A 19,355-nucleotide genomic window follows, 5' to 3' on the forward strand; every position below is an offset into this window, starting at 1 on the left:
TGATTCAGTTTCAGAAGACTGTATGTTTCCAGGAATTTATGCATTTCATCTAGGTTTTCCAATTTGTTGGCGTATACTGTTTGTTAGTATTCTCTTATGATTTTCTGTATCCTGATGTCATTGGTGGTACTTTTCCCTCTTTCATTTCTTATTTCATTTATTTGGCCACTTTCTCTTTCTTAATGGGCCTAGTTAAAGGCTTGTCATTTTATTTATCTTTTCAAAAAAACAGCTCTTGGTTTCATTAATCTTTTCTCGTTTTTATTTTATTTATTTCTGCTCTGATCTTTATTATTTCCCTCCTTCTGCTGACTTTGGGCTTTGTTCATTATTCTTTTCCTAATTCCTTTACATGGTAGGTTAGATTATTTATTTGATATTATTCTTATTTCTTGAGGTAAGCTTGTATCACTATAAACCTCCCTCTTAGAACTGCTTCTGCTGCATCCCATAGATTTTGGAAGTTGTGCTTTTAAGTTTTTAAGTTCATTTGTCTTGGGATATTTTCTGGTTCCTTTTTTGATTTCTTTCTTGACTGTTTGGCTTTTTAGCAGCATGTTATTTAGTCTCCACGTGTTTGTTTTCCCCATTTTTCTTTCTGCAATTAATTTCTAGTTTCATAGTGTTGTGGTTGGAAAAGATACTTGATACAATTTCTATCCTTTTAAATATGTTGAGATGTATTTTGTAGCCTAGCATGTAATCTATGTGCACTTGAAAAGAACATTTATTCTGCTTTTTTGGGATTGAATGTCCTGTAGATATCTATTAAGTCCAACTGGTCTAATGTGTCACTTAAGGCCACTCTTTTCTTACTGATTTTCTGTCTGGATGATCTGTCCATTGATGTAAATGAGGTGTTCAAGTCCCCTATTATTATTGTATTATTGTCTATTTCTCCCTTTAAGTCTAGTAATACTTACTTTATATAATTAGGTGCTCCTTTATTGGGTGCATATATGTTAATGAATGTTATATCCTCTTCTTGTGTTGATCCCTTTATCATTATATAATGCCCTCCTTTGTCTTTTGTTACAGACATTGTTTTAAAGTCTACTTTGTCTGATATAAGTATTGCTATCCCAGCTTTCCTTTCATTTCCATTTGCAAGGAATATCTTTTCTATCCTCTCACTTTGTCTCTGTGTGCTGTTACCTCTAATGTGAGGTTTTTGTAGGCAGCATATAGAAGATTTTTTTCTTTAATCCTATCAGCCACTCTGTATCTTTTGATTGGAACAATTAGTCTATTGACATGTAAAGTGATTATTGTTAGGTATGTACTTATTGCCAATTGTTACTTGTTTACTGGTTGTTTTCATAGGTCTTCTGTGTTCTTTTACTCTTCTTGTAGTCACTTCTCTTGTGGTTTAATGATATTCTTCAGTACTATGTTTGTATTCCTTTCTGTCTAGTTTTTGTGTATTTATTGTGGGTTTTTGGTAAGTGGTTACCATGTGGTTCATATATGTTGACCTATAACTATATCTACTTGTTTTAAATTGATATTCACTTAAGCTCAAACACATTCTAAATGATTTACATTTTTTACTCCCTTCACCCATGTTTGATGTTTTTGATGTTATATTTTACATTTTCATGACTGTTCCTTAAATGTTCATTGTAGTTACAGTTGATTTCAAAATTTTTGTCTTTTAATCTTTGTACTGGCTTATTTAAGTAGTTGATCCTCAGTCCTTTCTATGTATTTGCCTTTCCTAGTCAGATTTTCCTTTTCCTATAGATTCCAACTTCTTTTCCACTTAGAGAAGACCCTTTATCATTTCTTTTATTATAGGTTTAGTACTGATGAACTCTTTTAGCTTTTGCTTGTCTGAGAAGTTCTTTATCTCTCCTTCTGTCTAAATGATAACTGTGCTGTGCAGAGTATCCTCTGTTGTAGGTTTTTTCCTTTCAGTACTTTAAATACATCATGCTACCTTCCTTCTGGCCTGCAAGGTTTCTGCAGAAAAATCAGTTGATAGCCTTATGGGAGTTCCCTTGTATGTGACTCTTTTTCTATTGCTGCTTTTAGAATTCTCTCTTTAACTTTAACCACTTTGACTATGATATGCCTTGGTGTGGGTCCCTTTGGGTTTATCTTGTTTGGGACTCTCTGTGATTCCTGTATTTGGATTTGTTTCCTTCATCAGTTTTGGGAAGTTTTCAGCCATAGTTTCTTCAAATACATTTTCTACCCCTTTATCTCTCTCCTCCTCCTGGGACCCCTGCAATGCAAATGTTAGTATGCTTGATGTTGTCTCACAGGTCACTTAAAACTATCCTCATTTAAAAATTTTGTTTTTCTTTTTGCTGTTCTGATTGGGTGATTTCCATTTTTCTATCTTCCAGATCACTTAAGCATTCTTCTGTATCATCTAGTCTACTGTTATTTCCTTCCAGTATATTTTTCATTTCAGTTATTATTTTCCTCACATCTGACTGGTTATTTTTTATATTTTCTAGTTCCTTGTTAAATTTCTTGCTGTGTTCATCTATTCTCTTCCCATGTTCAGTTAGCATTCTTATTACTATTGCTTTGAACTCTTTATGTGGTAAATTATTTATCTCTTTTTCATTAGGGTATTTTAAGGGTCTTTTCTTGTGCTTTCACTTGAAACATATTCTTCTGTCTTCATTTTGTTTAGCTTTCTCTGTCTCTATGAGATTAGATTAAACAGTTACCTTTCCTGGTCTTGGGTGGGAGCATCCCTATGTAATCTGCATGTATTCAGTGGATTTGGTGGGAGAGCTGTATCTGAAGTGAGCATGGATCACTTCTTCCCCTGGGGTGTGCTGGCAGCTACCACCTTGTTGGGAGGTATGGCTGGAGATGGAAGAATCAGAGCCAGAGCCATGTGTGAACCAGGGCTTCTCCTGTGCTCAGTGGTGGTTTCCACCCTATCAGGGGCTGGGCCCAGGCCCAAAAGTTCCATTCCCTCTGAGTGTGCCCACTCTCTTTGGCAATGGTGGCCTCTACCCTAGTGGAGAGCAGTGCTGGAGCAAGAGGGACTGGAGCAGGTGGCCAGTATGGGCTGGGGTACACTCTGTGACAGTTCCAGTGAGCTGGTCAGAGCCCCAGATGGTCTTCAATCTGTTGCCTCTGTGTTTATGCTGTTAATGGCTGCCTTTGCTCTGTTCACAGGCAGGGTCAGGTCTGAGCTGGCTCCATTCTAAGTGTGTGTACTCTTCTTGGCAACGGCACCTTCACTCTAGTGGAGAGCAGCACTGGAGCAAGAGGGGCTGGCACAGGTTCCCAGTGTGGGCTGTGGTGGCCTTGGGAAACCAGTAAGAGCCCCAGTTTTCAAGCTGTTTCCGCTAGCTGTTCCCAGGAGTAAGCAAGTTTGTGCATGTGATATTTTTCTTTTTTTTCCACTTTTAAATTCAAACAATTTTTTTTTACCCCATGTATCAGGGTTGTTGCATTGCCCTTGAAAGGTCAAAGTAGTCACAGTGCCCTGGAACATTCTTGTGGTAGACAGAAAAATTACCTGCCCAGGACTGTGGCCAGGTGCAGAGTGAGTCTGCGAGTACACATGCTCTTAACAAGCAAAGTCTCAATTTCTTACAGCCCTCCTGTAAGTCCCACTAGTGTTTGAACCAGCGAAGGGGACTTGTCTTCCCAGTGTCAGATCCCAGGCCTGGAGTGCCCCATATGTGGCTCAAACCCATCATTCCCCAGAGAGGATCCCTGAGGCTGTGATATCTCTCTCCTCTTCTGTGTCCCTTGCTAAGGGGACAGTTCCTGACCCGATCACATCTCCTCCCTTCCTATCAGACTCTGTGTGTATCTTTCTCTACAGAGTTGGTTGTAAAAGCCTTTCTGCCTGTCTCCAGGTTGTTTTCAGTGAGAGCTGTTCCACATGTAGATGTTTTAATGTGTTTATGGGTGGAGGTGAGTTCAGTGTCTTCCTACTCCACTATCCTTATCTCCCTCCTTCACATTTAGTATTTTTGACTTCATATTTTATATCTTTTTTGTTTTGTGTATCCCTTAACTACTTATTATGATTTTACTATCTTTGTTTTTTAACCTTCTTACTAGCTTTATAAGTAGTTTATCTCTACAGTTACTGTATATTTGCCTTTATCAGTGAGATTTTTCCTTCGGTAATGTTCGTATTTCTAGCTGTGGTCTTTTCTTTTCCACTTAGAGATGTCCTGTTGACATTTCTTATAAAGCCAGTTTAGTAGTGCTGAATTCTTTTGGCTTTTGGCTTTTGGCTTTAAAACTCTTTCTCTTTCCATCAAATCTGAATGACAGCCTTGGTGGGCAGAGTATTCTTGGTTTGTTGAAGTTTTTTTTCCTTTCATTGCTTTGAATATATCATGCCACTCCCTTCTGGCCTGCAAAATTTCTGCTGAAAAGTCATCTGAGAGTCTAATGGGAATTCTTTTGCATTTAATTAGTTGCTTTCCCCTGCTGCTTTTAAGATTCTCTCTTTATCCTTAATTTTTGCCATCTTAATTACAGTGTATCTAAGTGTGGACATCTTGGGGTTCATCTTGTTTGGGACTCTGTTGACTTCCTGGATCAGGATGTCTGTTTTCTTTCCCAGGCTAGGGAAGTTTCAGCTATTATTCCTTCGAATAAGTTCCTCACCCCTTTCTCTCTCCTCTCTTTTCCTTCTGGACCCATACAATGCGAATGTTACTATGCTTGATGTTGTTCCAAAGGTATCTTAAACTATCCTCATTTTAAAAATTTCTTTGATCTCTTCAGCTCAGATGATTTCCATTACCCTGTCTTCAAGTTTGCTGATCCACTCTTCTGTATCATCGAATTTACTGTTGATTCTTTCTAGTGTATTTTTATTTCAGTTACTGTATTCTTCAGGTGTATTTGGTTCTTCTTTATATTTTCTAATGTTTGTTAAAGGTCTCACTGTGTTCATCCATTCTTCTCCTGAGCATCCTTATAATCATTATCTTGAACTCTTTGTTGGGTAGATTGTTTATCTCCACTTAGTTCTTCTTCCAGGGTTTTATTTTGTTCTTTTATTTGGAACATATTCCTCTGTCATCTCATTTTGCTTACTTCTCTGTTTTCATTTCCATGTATCAAGTAGGTCTGTTACATTTCTTGATCTTGGAGGAGTTGCCTTATGTAAGAGTTGTCCTGTGGGGCCCAGCAACACACTCTTCCTCTGAACACCAGACATATATGCTCTAGGGGCACACACTTTGTGAGCTGTGTGGGCCCTTCTTTTGTAGTGGGGCTGACTACTGTGGTGTGTTGGTAGGTGGGGCTGATCCCTGGCCTGGCTGGCTGCCAGGCACTGCCTGGTGTGGAGGCTGCTGGCCTGCTGGGGGTGGGGCTATGCCCTGGCACAGCTGGCTGGTCCTCCCAGGACTGGGGCGGGCTGGATGGTAGGCAAGTCAGCCTCTGGCACTAATAGACTGAGGGAGGACTCCAAAATCATGCTTGCTAGCTCCAGTGTCCTTGTGGGAGAACTAGCTCCCCAAAATGGCTGCTGCTAGCATCTCTGCCCTCAAGGGGATTCTCAGTTGCCTCTTGCCTCCCTGAGAGGCTCTCCAAGATCAGTAAGTGGGTCTGACCGAGGCTATTCTCAAATGACTGCCTCTGTGCTCAGTTTCAGAGTGCGTGAGATTTTGCGTGAGCCTTTTAAGAGCAGAGTCTGTTTCCTACAGCCTCCGGCTCTCCCATCTGGGGGTTTGTCTTCCTGGTGCTGGAGAGCCTGAGGCTCCTTGGGGAGAACCTTTGCAGCCGTGATTATCCTCACATGCTGTTCTTATATAATCAACGATGAACAAGGATTAAATGCTATGTTTTGCTGTGTTTATCACTGCTAGCTAGATATACGTCTATGACAAAAGTCAAGCAACTCTAGAGGAACATATATTATTCAGCAGCGATAATAGAGTTGAAACATATTTAGTATGCAAAAATTCCTCTGATACAGTGTAATTTTTTTTGTACTTCTTGCTTAGTTACAAAATAGAGAGAGACTGTGAATGTGTAATGAATAGCAGCTTTTAACCTCTCAGTTAAAATGCCAATACATCACAGTGTTATAAAAACTTATGAAGGTCAAAGAAACATTACTTTGTTCTTAGACTTTCATTTTGATTCATCCACTAGACCGGTACCATGCAACGTCTACTTGAAAAACTATAACTTTTGATTGAAGGACTTGAACAATTGAGTGCTTCTAACGTGACAAGTGTTTATAACCTCAGCCACAAAACACAATTCCTTACTGACAAGTAACAGTTGAGATTGTTAATGGCTTTTCTGTTTTAAGACAAAATACGGTGACACATTCAACCCTGTTTCCTATATAACTATTAAAATTTGAAAAAACTCAAATGTACTTTTGAAATAGATGGACATGACAAAATGTTCATAATGGGTGTTTAAAATCATGTGAAAAGAATAAGTTATCAAGACTTCAAACTAGTAAGTATAATACTTCTATGAGTCATGAACGATTACACAATGTCTGATCTTCACCAGAGTTGTCAAACTAGGGGTGGCTGAGAATTTCAGTTGGTGCAATTCACTGTGGGTGTTCAGCAGGGCTATTTCAGCATCAGGATTCAGAACAACAGTTCCAATGGTTGTATTGGCAAGACATGGTGAATTACATGGTTCAAACACACTGTGATTGGCAACTTGCCAGACTGACTCACTATCATGGCTTCTTTAAGCTTGTGTGTATATAGAAATAAAACATATAAATACCTAAAATGGAGAATCATAGCTACACATGTTTTTTCATCTGTGTTTTCTCATGCTATTGCAAATTAAAAGTTTGAATAATTTTGGAGGGGGGAAGGCAAGTTTGCAAGCATTTTATAAAGTAACTAGAGCAAACTGATACTCCTCCCTTTTCAATGATTAAATCAACTCCAATTCTGAAAACTCTATTTTCCATAAAGCATTCCTGTTTTATTAAAATATGTCTGGAAGGCCATGGGACTCTCAGTGCTACCAGCATGACAGATTTGAGTGACAAATGGTGAGTTTGGCGCTAAGATCCAGAGAAATTCTTCTGGATTCATTCTGTTTTAAGAGCAGTGCTTTAAGAAAAGCAATAATCACACTGAAGTGTAGGTGGGAGATGAAGATATCCCCAGTCATAAAATCTTTGTTTTGATCCCCAAATTAGTCATTATATAGAAAAGAGATAAACCACATAAAAGAATGGATGAGACTGATGAAGCAGTAGAACTGTATCTGGGAAGATGCTTGACTCAAACCAGTTCAATACTTCTTATTAATAAATCCATAAATCCAGACTGTTAACAATGGGGGAAAAAAGATAAAGGAAAAAAAGGTATGAAAGAAGTAACTATTCCATAAAGAAATTTTCAGTCAATTTAAAGGACTTTTATGAGATTATCTGTAGTGAAAGGAACTTCCCATTAACAGTAATCCAAATGGGAACAGACTTAAAAGGACCATTTTTTGGATTGGCAACGTGGATATATACTATTTCATAGATGGTTTCCTCAAGTGAGTTTTTAATTTGTTTAACCAAATAATTTTCTTTGACCATGAGACTGAAAAAGAACATCTTTTCTCTTTAAGGCTCATTTTGTGATGCTTACTGTAATAGGGACGGTCACACAGTTGGAAGGAATTAATATGTGCCAAGCCACCTCCCAAAGCTCTATAGTCTTACAATTCAGAGAATATACTTTATTCTTTGAACGTCTCATGACTGTAGATAAATATACCAGAGTGTTTTTGTGGATTATAGTTTTATTGTGTGTGCATGTGTGTTTGCTTAAGAAAAGCATCAACATACTAACTCTTAATGCTCAAAACAGGGAAGCATTTCAGTTAGAGATTCCACAGGTCTTCTCAAGCTATATAAATAAGAAAACTATGTGGTTTCCTGCCTATGTAGAAGAGCATGTTATTGTAAGTACAGTTTTATAAGGTATACTTCTAGCCAACAGTCTACACTGCACAATTATTACATGGGTCCAGTGGGGCTTCCCTACTTGATATAGAAAAGTATTCGGATCCCAATACTGAATTGTTGATTGAGCCTATTTGGAGGTCTCAGGGCGCTTAAAAAGAAGCCCTGAGATTCCTTTTGTAATGCAATGCTAATACCCTGAATTAAATGAAATGTGAGTATTTCCAAAAAGTCCCAAAGTGCATCGCTCACAGCCTTTAATAACGAAAAAAAATTATTTAGCATTTAGATGTAAAGGAATAAGGGGGGCAGAGAATGAAAAGTCAAGAAGTAGACCCTTGATAACAAAAGGTTTACCCTTTTAATCTTATTTGATTACATTGAGGAACTTCCAGGAGACGAAGTTTAATTAAGGTTAGTGAATGTGAAATTGACAGCTCGCTGATACACTGACACTCTGGCTTGTGAAGATATGTTTTGGTTGCGTACAGTTAAGATAGCACTGATTCTTCAATCAAACCTGGGACATTCCTCTTCGTGGTGGTGTGGTTACTTTGACAGGACCCTCATCTCTCTTTATTCCGTTAGCATAAAAGCCCTCCTTCCTCTCTGCCCATCATTCCCTCTGCCTACAAAATTTCTATTCAGCCTTCAGGGTTTGATTAATACTTGTTCCAGGAAGTATTTTAAGACAGCCCCTCCCTCAGTTTTGGATTGGAAAGCATGGGCATAGTGACTTGTTAAATGATCCGTCCCATACGCACAGGTGGTGAGGGAGGGTGCTGGGTTAGCACCGAGTTCCCTCTGACTCCACACACCCCCTGTGTGATGACTCGCTGGGCAGAACAAAAGGATGTAGATACACCGTCAACACTTGGACTTGTAACCACTGAGGAACAACCGCCACAAAATACCTTCATGTATCCAGGTTGCCTCTCCCACACTGGAGGAACACACTAGTCACTAGACTGGACGCTGGATTGGCAAGTCTATCTTACCAACATCACAGGAGCCACCAAGTCATGAGTTATTTCTCAAATCAAAATTATCAGTAAAATCAGCTTTCCTTGTGCAGTGGGATGACTGGAAAGCATCTGCTGTTCTCCTCCTCTCGATTATGCAAGGGCTTTCCAGCGGTGTTCAATAGTGTTATCCGTAACCAGGGGACGTCAGGGGCACACTTAGGACCAATTCTACCAAAACCAATTCTATGTGACACGCTGTCACCGGCTGACTTACTTGTCTCCTTTGCTTTTGGATATGCCGACCAACTTCTCAATGCCGCCGGCATCCCGTAAGGCCTTGGCGTTCTCCATGTTCTTGGTGATCACTTCGTGCAGGGTGCAGCAGACCGCTGTCACCGTGTCGTCCGACATGGCCTTGCTCGCCACGTTGTTGCTGTTGTTCCCACCCGGGAGCCTGTGGACCAGGTCTCGCATGGCGTACTTGCCTTTGGCAAAGAAAATGAAGGGAAGAGTTGAAATGCGGCCAAAACGGAGAAAGAGGGCAGAGGGAGAGGTGGGGACGGGAGGCAAAAAGAGAACACAAGAAGCCACGTTAGTGCAGCGTAGTCTGTTCCCCATCGCTGAATGTTCTCGATGTGGACACACACACAGAGAAGACAGTATTTCCTCCTGGGGGATGCATGGACTGTTGGTGCTGGAAGGATGTGGGATTGACTCTCTGGGCAAGTTATTTCATGCCTCTAAGCCTCAGCTTTTTAAATTGTAAAACAAGAATGATAATGGTACCCACCTTACAAGGTTATTGTGAGGATTAAATGAGTAAATGTGTGTGAAGCATTTAACACATGGTGATGTCAATGGACTCAAGACCCAGTAGAAGTTAGCTAGAAGTAGGCTCCTGCTCGTTCTTCACCAAAGTCAAGAAAACATATGGTAGTTCTAACATAACCTCAAAAATGCCCTGAATGGAGGTATGCTGGGACGTGTATTATTTAACAAATAAAAGTCAAAACACAAAAATGTATGCATATATGACATCTGCATTCTGGACCCTACAAAGCAAAGAGAAACTGTTAAAGGAGGGGAGAAAAGCTTGACAAATAATAGATAAAACTAGGGGCCCTTTGACATGGGGTAACAGGATGATCTGCTTGTCTCTCTGATGGGGATGCTATTGAATGATTCTATCGTATCACATTTACTAATTTGACATTTTACTTCCTGCGGGAAAAAATTAAATAAAATACAACTTTGTCTCCTTAATTTGCTTTATCCTTATTCATCATGCTACTCCCAATGACAGAGGTGCTTCCAATGACATCTTTATGGAGTAATGGAGTGCTTTACTTTGCAAAGCAACATAAGCGTTACCAATAACCCTGCAAGACAATTAATCCATCCCACCTGCAGATTCCAATGCTGTTCCATTAATTTACTTCTGGAACTAAGTAAATGAGTGCCTGTAGCAAAGTTGGCTGTTCTTAAATGTTTCAGGTGGAATTGGCACATGTCCAAAGTTAAATTCCTTCCTTGTCTCCCATCCCCCAAGTAGACATATTTAGGTAGCTCCTGAAAGCCATTTGAAATATTTTTCTTCCACACACATCTCTAAAGGATAACTTCTTTTGCTGTTTAATTCTCTGGCACGTGACACTTGAGGGCCGGAAATGGAACCCCATGGGAGGAGGCAATGCCATCTTGATTCCAGGGAGGAAGAAATAAAACATAACCTTTGTAATTTTGGTACCTGCTCTTATCCCATGTTTAAGAGGCTTATTTTAGCTTGGATAGAAAAAGAATGCTGATGTCTAAATTACTACAATAAGAGTGTCATCATTCACTTGATGACAGCTGAAAAATGTCTGACAAAAATGCTTTGCCTGAAAACCCCCAAATGTAGCATATTTATTTTCCAATGACAGCATTTAAAACAGACTGGAGATCCTTTGTACAAGAGTAGTCTTCTGAGCAACTTGCTTTATCTATTTATCATTAAATCACACTCAACTCTGGCTAAGAGTTTCGTTTTGTTGAGCTCAGCACACTGGCGACTTTATCATTAAATCCCACAAACCACTGTCAGACAAACTTGAATTCATTGATGCGAGAAGACGGTGGGTCCTTCTTTAGCAGGGAAGAGACGGAGGAAGGAAACAGTAAATCCTTTCAATCATCGTGCACACGGGAGCACTCCCACTCCTTAATGAGCATGGAAGACTGGTTTTGCAACCTTGGATGTTGTCAAGATTGAGAACAAAAACAAGGAGAGGGAGAGGATTCGGCTGCAGCCTTTTTTTTTTTTTTTTAAGATTTTGTTATCTTCCTTAAAAAAAATTATGACAGACATAGTTTCATAGCTTCCCAACTCGTGAGCCCTGAATGAGAGACAAGGTGTCCCCATAGGGTCCAGGTGGCAGGAACTACCACTTCCCCAGAGCAGCCTTTTCGACTTGCCCCAGGGCGTGGTACCAATACCATCGTTTTCCACATGAACCACAGCCTGGAAAAGAGCAGGAGTCACTGCCGTATACATGGGCACAGGGACATGAAGGGCGCCTAGGGCTCGGCGGTGCTTTGGGAGGTGATGGCGTGGGTTGGGATGCTGTGTGGATGCAGAGGACATCATAAGAGCACAGGTCTCACCCAACGGTTGAGCCTGGCATGAGACAGAAGAGCTTCCCATCACAGAACGAACTGCTGAGGCCTGAGAAAGGGGCAGTGGCACCACCAACCACTGCAGACTGGGGACCACTCCCTCTTCCTCTGGATTTAACTCAGTTTAAAAACAAAGTAACTGATCTGACACAGACCAAAAGCCATAGAGTGACTCCTGCTGGTGATACCACCTGGCGGGGTGACTAATATTTCAGGACAAAAAACAAGGACTCACGACTACAAAGAGTTGGCCATGAGGGGACCGGAGACAGGAGAGCAGCCATGATGGGGAATCCTCAGACAAGGCTTGGAGTCCAGTGAAACGCTGGAAAGAGGATTCCGAAATTTCTAGCTGGGACAATGGGTGGGTAGTGAAAACCGAGTGAATCCTAAAGGTTTAATAATAATGGACATGTTGGATTTCTATTTTCCTTTTCCACACAAAGAAAAATATGCATAATTAGTAAAAATTAGATGGGAGAACCACGCTGCAAAAATCTCATGGGAGACAAGCAGGTCATCGGGTTCAAAAGACACTTTGATTTGTGAAAACAAAGTGACTGCCTTGCCCTGCCTCCATCTGGAATAGGTATTTTTCCCATTATCCATTCTCATTGCGTCCTATGCTACAACAGAAAAGCACAATGCTCCCTGAGATGAAAACAAAACAAACAACAGCTCCGCCGCCACTACCAACAAAAAGGTCACCCTGTCTCGCTCAAATTCTCAACGGGAATGAATCCTTGGACCACTTCTTCGAAGTTACTTAGTCTATAAGCAAAACAATTTTACCTCTGACTTTTGCAATTCTGATATAACTACTGGAGATATTGCATTAAAAAACCCTGCTGTTTCTATCAATACAGACCAACTGTAACTTTGTGACTTTGCTACCATTCCTCCCCTGTGTGTTTGTAAACTGCACGTAAAAACGATTTTCTCTTTATGGTTCTTTTTGGGAGTCTTTACATTTAGAGTTGGGCACAGGAAGGTGTGTGGACAGACTCAGGAGAGCTAACAAACTGTGTTGCCCCAGAAGGGGGCTCCTTGTAGAGTTCTTGTGGGATGTCTGCGCTTGGGTAACAGCTTGACTCTTGCAGACTACGCCTGTTTCTGTGTTGTTTGTTTATATCTGTTCCTATTTCTATTTCAGGACTAAGCCTATTTCTGGTATTGATTTGTGTGCCGTCACTTGGTTCCCCCATTGGTGGCAGCAATATTGAGTGGTGGTTTTCTGGTCTAACCACCTGTGCACTCCCGAGTCCCTTCCCATGCTGATGGTACATCACTCTGAATCACTGATACCGTCCTCTGTATAGCTGGGCTTTGTGATGCAACATGGTAAACTCAAATCTCTCAATCCAGCTTTAGAGAAGAGATATTTAAAAAAAAATGTCAGCTGGAACGGAGAACAGCCCTGGATGAGGAACATTGTGCCTCCTTCATCTGTGAGGTCTTGGTACCTCCTTGGCTTCCCTGTTTCTGGAGCTGTTAAAACTGACCTCTGAGTTTGTGCTAAGATGCTCTAAATTAATTTTTTTTTCAGTTTTTTTAATGGTCTTAAAAAAACGCATAGTAGAAATTCAACATCTTGCCCATTTGAAGTGGGCAGTTCAGGGATATTAAGTAAACTCATACTGTTGTGCCACCATCACCACCGTGTAGCTCCAGAACTCTTTTCCTCTTGCAAAACTGAAACTCTTTTAAACCATTAAATAACTCCCGGTCCCTCCAGCCCCCTACAACCAACATTCTACTTTCTATCTCTATGATTTTGACTACTCTACCCAACTCCACACAAGTGGAATCATATAGTGTATGTCTTTATTTTGCTTAGCATAATGTCTTCACGCTTCATCCATACTGTAGAAAATACCAGAATTTCCTTGCTTTTTAAGTCTGAATGACATCCCATTGTATGCACATCCATTCATCTGCTAGTGGGCACTTGGGTTGCTTCTTCACTTTAGTCATTGTGAATATTTAGTTATTCTATGAACTGAGGGGTACAATATCCTTTCTTTTTCAATCTATGTGTCTTTGGATCTAAAGCGAGTCTCTTGTAGACAGCATATAGTTGGATTATGTTTTTTTTCCCATTCTGTTAACCTCTGACTTTTGATTGGAGAGCTTAAACCCTTTATATTGAAAATAATTATTTTAAGGAGGAGTTACTTCTGTTGTTTTGTTATTTGTTTTCTAAATGCCTTGTAACATTTTTTGCCCCTCATTTCCTACATTATTGTCTCTTTAGTGTTTGATTTTTTTTTTTTAAGTGAAATGTTTCAACTCCCTTCTCATCTCCTTTTGTGTATATTTTGTACCTATTTTCTTTGTGGTTGCCATGTGGATTACATTTAATATCCTAAAGTTATGACACTCCAATTTAAATTTACACCAGCTTAACTTCAATAACATACAAAGAACTCTGTTCGTTCATAGCTCTACCCCTACCCTTTTAAATTATGGATGTCACAAAATTACATCTTTGTATGTTGTGTTCAAAAAAGATAAAATAATAATTTTTTAATGCATTGGTCTCTTAAAGTATATAGAACAGAAAATGTGGAGTTTTAAGCCAAAGGTACAATAATACTAGCTTTTAGACTAATAATTTTTTACAAAGGCATTATTCTCTTGAATCATGTTTTAAAACAAAGTAGTCACAAACTGTGGTTACAGTAATACTAGCTTTTATAATTACCATACATTTACCTTCACTGAGATCTCTATTTCTTTAATATGACTTCTGATTACTGTCCTTTATTTCAAATTGCAAGATTACCTTTACTTGCGGGGCAGGTCTAGTGATGATAAACTCCCCCAGCGTTCGTTTACCTGGGGATGTCTTGATTTCTCCTTTGTTTTTGAAAGACAGTTTGGCCAAATACAGGATTCTTGGTTGACAGTTTTTCTCTTTTAGCGCTTTGAAAAGATAGCCCATTGCTTTCTGGCTTCCAAAGTTTCTGATGAGAAATCTGTTTCTATCTTATTGAGGATCCCTTGTATTTGATGAGTCACTTCTCTTTTGCTGCTTTCAAAATTCACTCTATCTGTCTTTGGACAGTCTGTCTCAGTGTGGGTCTCTGATTTATCCTACTCAGAGTCTGTTGAGCTTCTTGAATGTTTATATTCATGTTTTTCATTAAATTTGGGAAGTTTTCAGGCATTATGTCTCCAAATAATCTCTGTCCCTTTCTGTCTTCTTCGGGGGCTTCAAGTATGCTGTTTGCCTGATAGTGACTGACAGATTCCTTAGGCTCTGTTCATTTTTCTTTAATTTGTTTCCTTTCTATTCCTTGCACTTGATCATTTTAATTGCCCTATTTTCAACTTCACTGATTCTTCTGCCTGCTAAAATGTGCCCTGGAATCCATTAGTGGCTTTTTCATTTCAATTATCAAAATTTTCAGCTCTAGAATTTCTTTTTTGTTTTCTTTTAAGTTTCCTATCTCTTTAATGATATTTCCATTTTATTCACACGTTTATTTGCTTAACTTTCTCCATGTCTTCTTTGAGTTCTTGGAGCATCTTTCCAAATGGCATCAGTTCTGCCCTTTGGTCTTTCTCAGGGACAGTTCCTGCTGGTTCATTTTTCTCCTGTGGATGGGCAACACTTCCCTATTTCTTTGTATACACAGTGATTTTGTTGTTGTTGAAAACTGAACATTGACATCTAACAATGGAGTAACCCTGGAAATCAGATTCTTCCCCCTCTCCTTGCCTGGGTTTGCTAGTTTTTGTTTTTAATTGTCGGAGGATGTCTGTGCACTAAGGTGTAAACTTAAGGTCTCCTCAGGTCTTTTCTGAACCCCATGCCTTTCCCTGAGCATGCATGGTCATTTTCTAAATTTCCCCATACATGCATTTACTTTTGAATGTCCTAGTCTTTAAGGTCTGGCTCCCAAAAGGGGGAAAAGAGAACAATGAAAGGGGAGGGAAGGACATCAATCCTTTAACTTCCCTGGAAGTCACTTCAGCCGAAGGGTGAGGGGTTTTCAAGTAGGAGTGTGTGAACAGTGACTGCCTCCACGATCAGTAGCAACAATCTGAACACAGAGCCCCAACATTTGGAAGACAGAGTCCTTACTGCCCACCCTGGTTCCCACAAGCTGCATACAAGCTGCTTGGTAAGCACATGTTTAGCTGCCTGCCAAGGGGCTTGGAGTGAGAAATGGGTAGCTGCTACTGTGCTGAGAGCTGAAAATGACCAAAATTAACCATAATTTACCATCCAAGCTGTCCCTTGACAGTCGCAAGCCTTCATTCGACTCAAGTTTCAAAATAGTTACATTGGACAGATTGGGCCAGTGAGACACAGATTGGGCCAGTGAGACTGCAGTCTGTGCGGGGGGTCAGATTCCTGAATTCTCTCCCCACTCTGAATTTACACTGATCAGTGGTTGAAGATGTAAAAGCGAGGCACTGATTTTCTTGTGATTGTGTATCTATAGGAAAATGTGAAAAGAGCCTTTAGCTCCTTTGCCCAAGGAAAATCTTTAGTCCTTACTAACGATCAGCAGTGCAACGCTCTGTGCGGAGGCACAGCTCTTTCTGCAATGCTGTTAGCTCCTTTTCCTCATTCCTTTGTCTTTTTGGAAAAGCTTGGAGTTTAATGTTTCATAAAATCTACCACTTTGAGGACATCTAATACAAACAGCTTATCATGAAAGGGGAGAAAGCATATGCCAAAAAAAAAAATCTATATTTTAAAACTGGTTTATGTGGCTTTTAGACCAAAGAGGTGACACATTCACTATGGCATTGCTTGGTTATTGAGAAGGTTTGAATGTCTGTTTACATGGGAAAATTTGGAACTAAGCTGCAGTTATTTTCTGTCTTTAGGCAATAAGAACTTATATTTTGTGTCCCCTGACAGCCCTTTTTGAAATTGCCTTCTCCAAATCTATACCCCATAGTCAAACTAATAAAACTTTAAAAAATGTTTTACATCTAAACCGTCTTTCGTGTTTCCCAGACTGCTGCTGGGTAACATCAAAGAGTTTTCTTTATCATCTTATGAAATAAGGGATGTTAGGAATAATTAGGTTATGTTTGGTATTCTACAGATTTTTATTTGGTTTATTACTATTGTAAGAGCTTTCCTATTTATCAAGCCTCCAACAACAAAAAAAAGACCTGGCAAATGAAAAAAAGAGAAACTCAACCTCCACTTAATGATGACAAGTCTTGTGATGATGCTCCAGAAGTTACGGACCTTTCAGTTTGGTTGGAAGCAGGCTCCCTTTCATGTTAGAGGCTGGCGCAATAACGGCCAGCAAGTTTTTAAAAGAAAGATTCCATTTCTAGGCTTAAAAGAGCCTTTTCAGTTGGTGGGAATCCTAACATACTCTTGATGGGATAAATTAAAAGATCCTGGTGAGTTTTCAGTGCCCTCACTGTCTGTAATATATACTTACTATAATGGTAGTGACTGACTACCTTCTCATAAAACTAAACTTGTCTCCATTTGGATATGATTGGTTGTGATGAGTAAATAATCAGAGCAATTCTGCCTTATCATTAACAAGTGGTGTCTGATTTTCTCTCACACTCTCCCAAAGACCCCGCCAGGGCCACAGATCAGTAATTGGGTCTGCTGGAAGAAACATCAAAAGAGCCTGATTAAAGAACTCTAATAGGAACCCTTAACGCTTGGTACAATGGAAAACAGGCTCTTGGTTACAGATCTCCCTGCAAGGTGATATCCTTACAGCAAAGGCGCATCTCTCAGACGACCGAGGGATGGCGTCAGGGTTCCAGAACTCATTCACTCTGGGAATCTGCACTGCTAACTAACCCAAGATCAAGAGAGCAAGGATTAATTACTTAGACTAAATGAAACAAATTTACTTGAGGTTAATGTTCTATTTTGAATTGGGCATGTTACAAAGTCCTTCTTTCTATTTCCTGTCTTTAATGCTTGATGTAACAGGTTATGCTTATAATAACGAGGTGAAACGTTCTTTAAGTGGGATCTTGTTCTAGTCAAGCCTTCAGAACTCAGGAAAAAAGGAAAATTCTTCAAATAGATAAGATAATAAGCTATCAGGAAAAATTAATCATCATCATCATCATCATTATCCTGTTTAACAATGTATGTTGCTTGGTCCTCCCTACACAACTTAAAACAGTACTTAAATAATACTAAAAAAAAAAAAAAAAAAAAAGAAGCCCTGGCTAACCTGTTTACCTTCTTTAACCATAGATTTTTATAGATTGAACTACAGTCTGTCTTCCCTTCTACTGGGACATCACTGAAAAAATTAAATCCGTATCCATGACCATGCCACAGAGGCCACATTTAAAGGCAAATATAATTTAATTACATATGATAAGCCCATTAAAAAGCAAGGAGACCTTATGTGTGGGACTAGTGCCCACAGCACCCTCCCAGGACACTGGCCTGACTCGTCTTGTGTGGCCTACAGTAGCCTCGCCCTCCAGGCATCACGGACAGGAGTATTGAAAGTTGGGGCTCAGAGAGACGGAACAACCCCTGCGTCCCAGGTAACGGAGGTGAGGCTGCCAGTGCTGGGTCACTGAGCCCAGCAGACGAGGCGAAAGGGAATAAAATATTTCTATGACACAAAGAAACCAAAATGACCAACCTAGGATCTACAAGCAAAACAAAAGTTAACTCTCGAGCTTTATTATCACATCGGTCTGGTTTTGGTAACCGTGTCCAGAGGACTTTATGAATGAGTTTACCTATGTTTGTATAACTGGTCAAATTTGGAAACCATCAGATTAATGGTCACAAACAAGAAAACTGCTAAGCAAACACCAGCGGTTAAATCTGCATCTGAGGGGCAGAACGTCAGCATTAGGAGGGCCGTGAAGGAAAACTGGTACCTTGTTTTGCCTCCTTCCTGACTGCCTGCACATCATGTGCTCATCACAGCCCAGGGTCAGGAAAACAGAACAAAACAAGACAGCAGCCCAGGGAAACAAATCAAGAAAAGAAAAAGACAAAACACAGGCTCGCCCTTCCAGCCCTAGCCCCAAATAATGAATCTTCGAGTAATCTTCTAGCAGCTACTGACTCCCAAACCAACTTTATCTCTGATGTTTGCAACCCTGATACGTGACAGCCAGCAGATTATCTTGTGAGAAAACTGCCGTTTGTCCCCCATGAACTGACTAACCATGGTGAATTTGTGCTTTTTTATTTTAAATGGGGAAGGCTGTCTCTTCTTAAGTCTGGATCCCTTGCAACAATTTGTAGTAAAAATCTCTTTCTCTTGATGCTTCTGTCTGTCTACCTCCCTTTCACAGACTGGAAAATGGCTGTGGTTTGATCATGTCAGCCCCTTCTTCCCAGAATGGTACCCGTTCATCTCCACACCTGCCCCTTTGCTTCTGCTGGATTCAAATAAATATTTAATGAGCTGCATTAATTTTTTAAAAAATGAACCTTCTTTTATGTTCCTTGTAGTTGCTTTAATTGATTAATGATTTATCTAAATAGAAAGAGAGAAGGGGAGAGAGAGGGACAGTCAGGGTAAGAAGGGAGGCTGGGAATCAGCGGTTGCTGCAGGCAGAGGCTGACACAAATGCTGGGAGAAACACTCAAGTTCCTTATGCTCCTTTCTAATGACTGTGACTTGAAAAAGCAAGCACGACCTTATGACACGTATCAGAACCTCTCTCACATGCCTGAATTGGTAAGCAGTCGGTCTGAGAAAATGATTCAAACAGTAATTCAACCCTCTGAATAGAAATCATATTGAGGAAAGCAAATCTTACAGGTTCGCGGTATATGCTACGCAGTCCTTCCAAGAATTACCACGTCCAAATATATAACCTATTCCATCTGTTTGGAAGACAAAAGGGATTGTATT

The 19,355-nt window shown here is 40.0% G+C and overlaps 1 protein-coding gene and 1 non-coding gene across 5 annotated transcripts in view; both read right to left on the minus strand.

Annotated features, from left to right (window-relative positions):
- CTNND2 (catenin delta 2) overlaps positions 1 to 19,355 on the minus strand; it is an 886,119-nt gene that overhangs the window by 45,936 nt on the left and 820,828 nt on the right. For all 4 annotated transcript variants that reach the window (XM_064479567.1, XM_064479565.1, XM_064479566.1 and 1 more), the window contains one exon: positions 9,131 to 9,341. In XM_064479567.1, coding sequence (XP_064335637.1) covers positions 9,131 to 9,341 — 211 coding nt within the window. The remainder of the gene's footprint in view (positions 1 to 9,130; positions 9,342 to 19,355) is intronic.
- Positions 3,402 to 3,527, minus strand: LOC116152390 (small nucleolar RNA SNORA77). The gene has a single exon (XR_004136029.1). It is a non-coding gene; the product is annotated as a small nucleolar RNA SNORA77 (small nucleolar RNA).

Source organism: Camelus dromedarius, chromosome 3 (assembly GCF_036321535.1).
Source record: "Camelus dromedarius isolate mCamDro1 chromosome 3, mCamDro1.pat, whole genome shotgun sequence".
Classification (NCBI taxonomy): Eukaryota; Metazoa; Chordata; class Mammalia; order Artiodactyla; family Camelidae; genus Camelus; species Camelus dromedarius.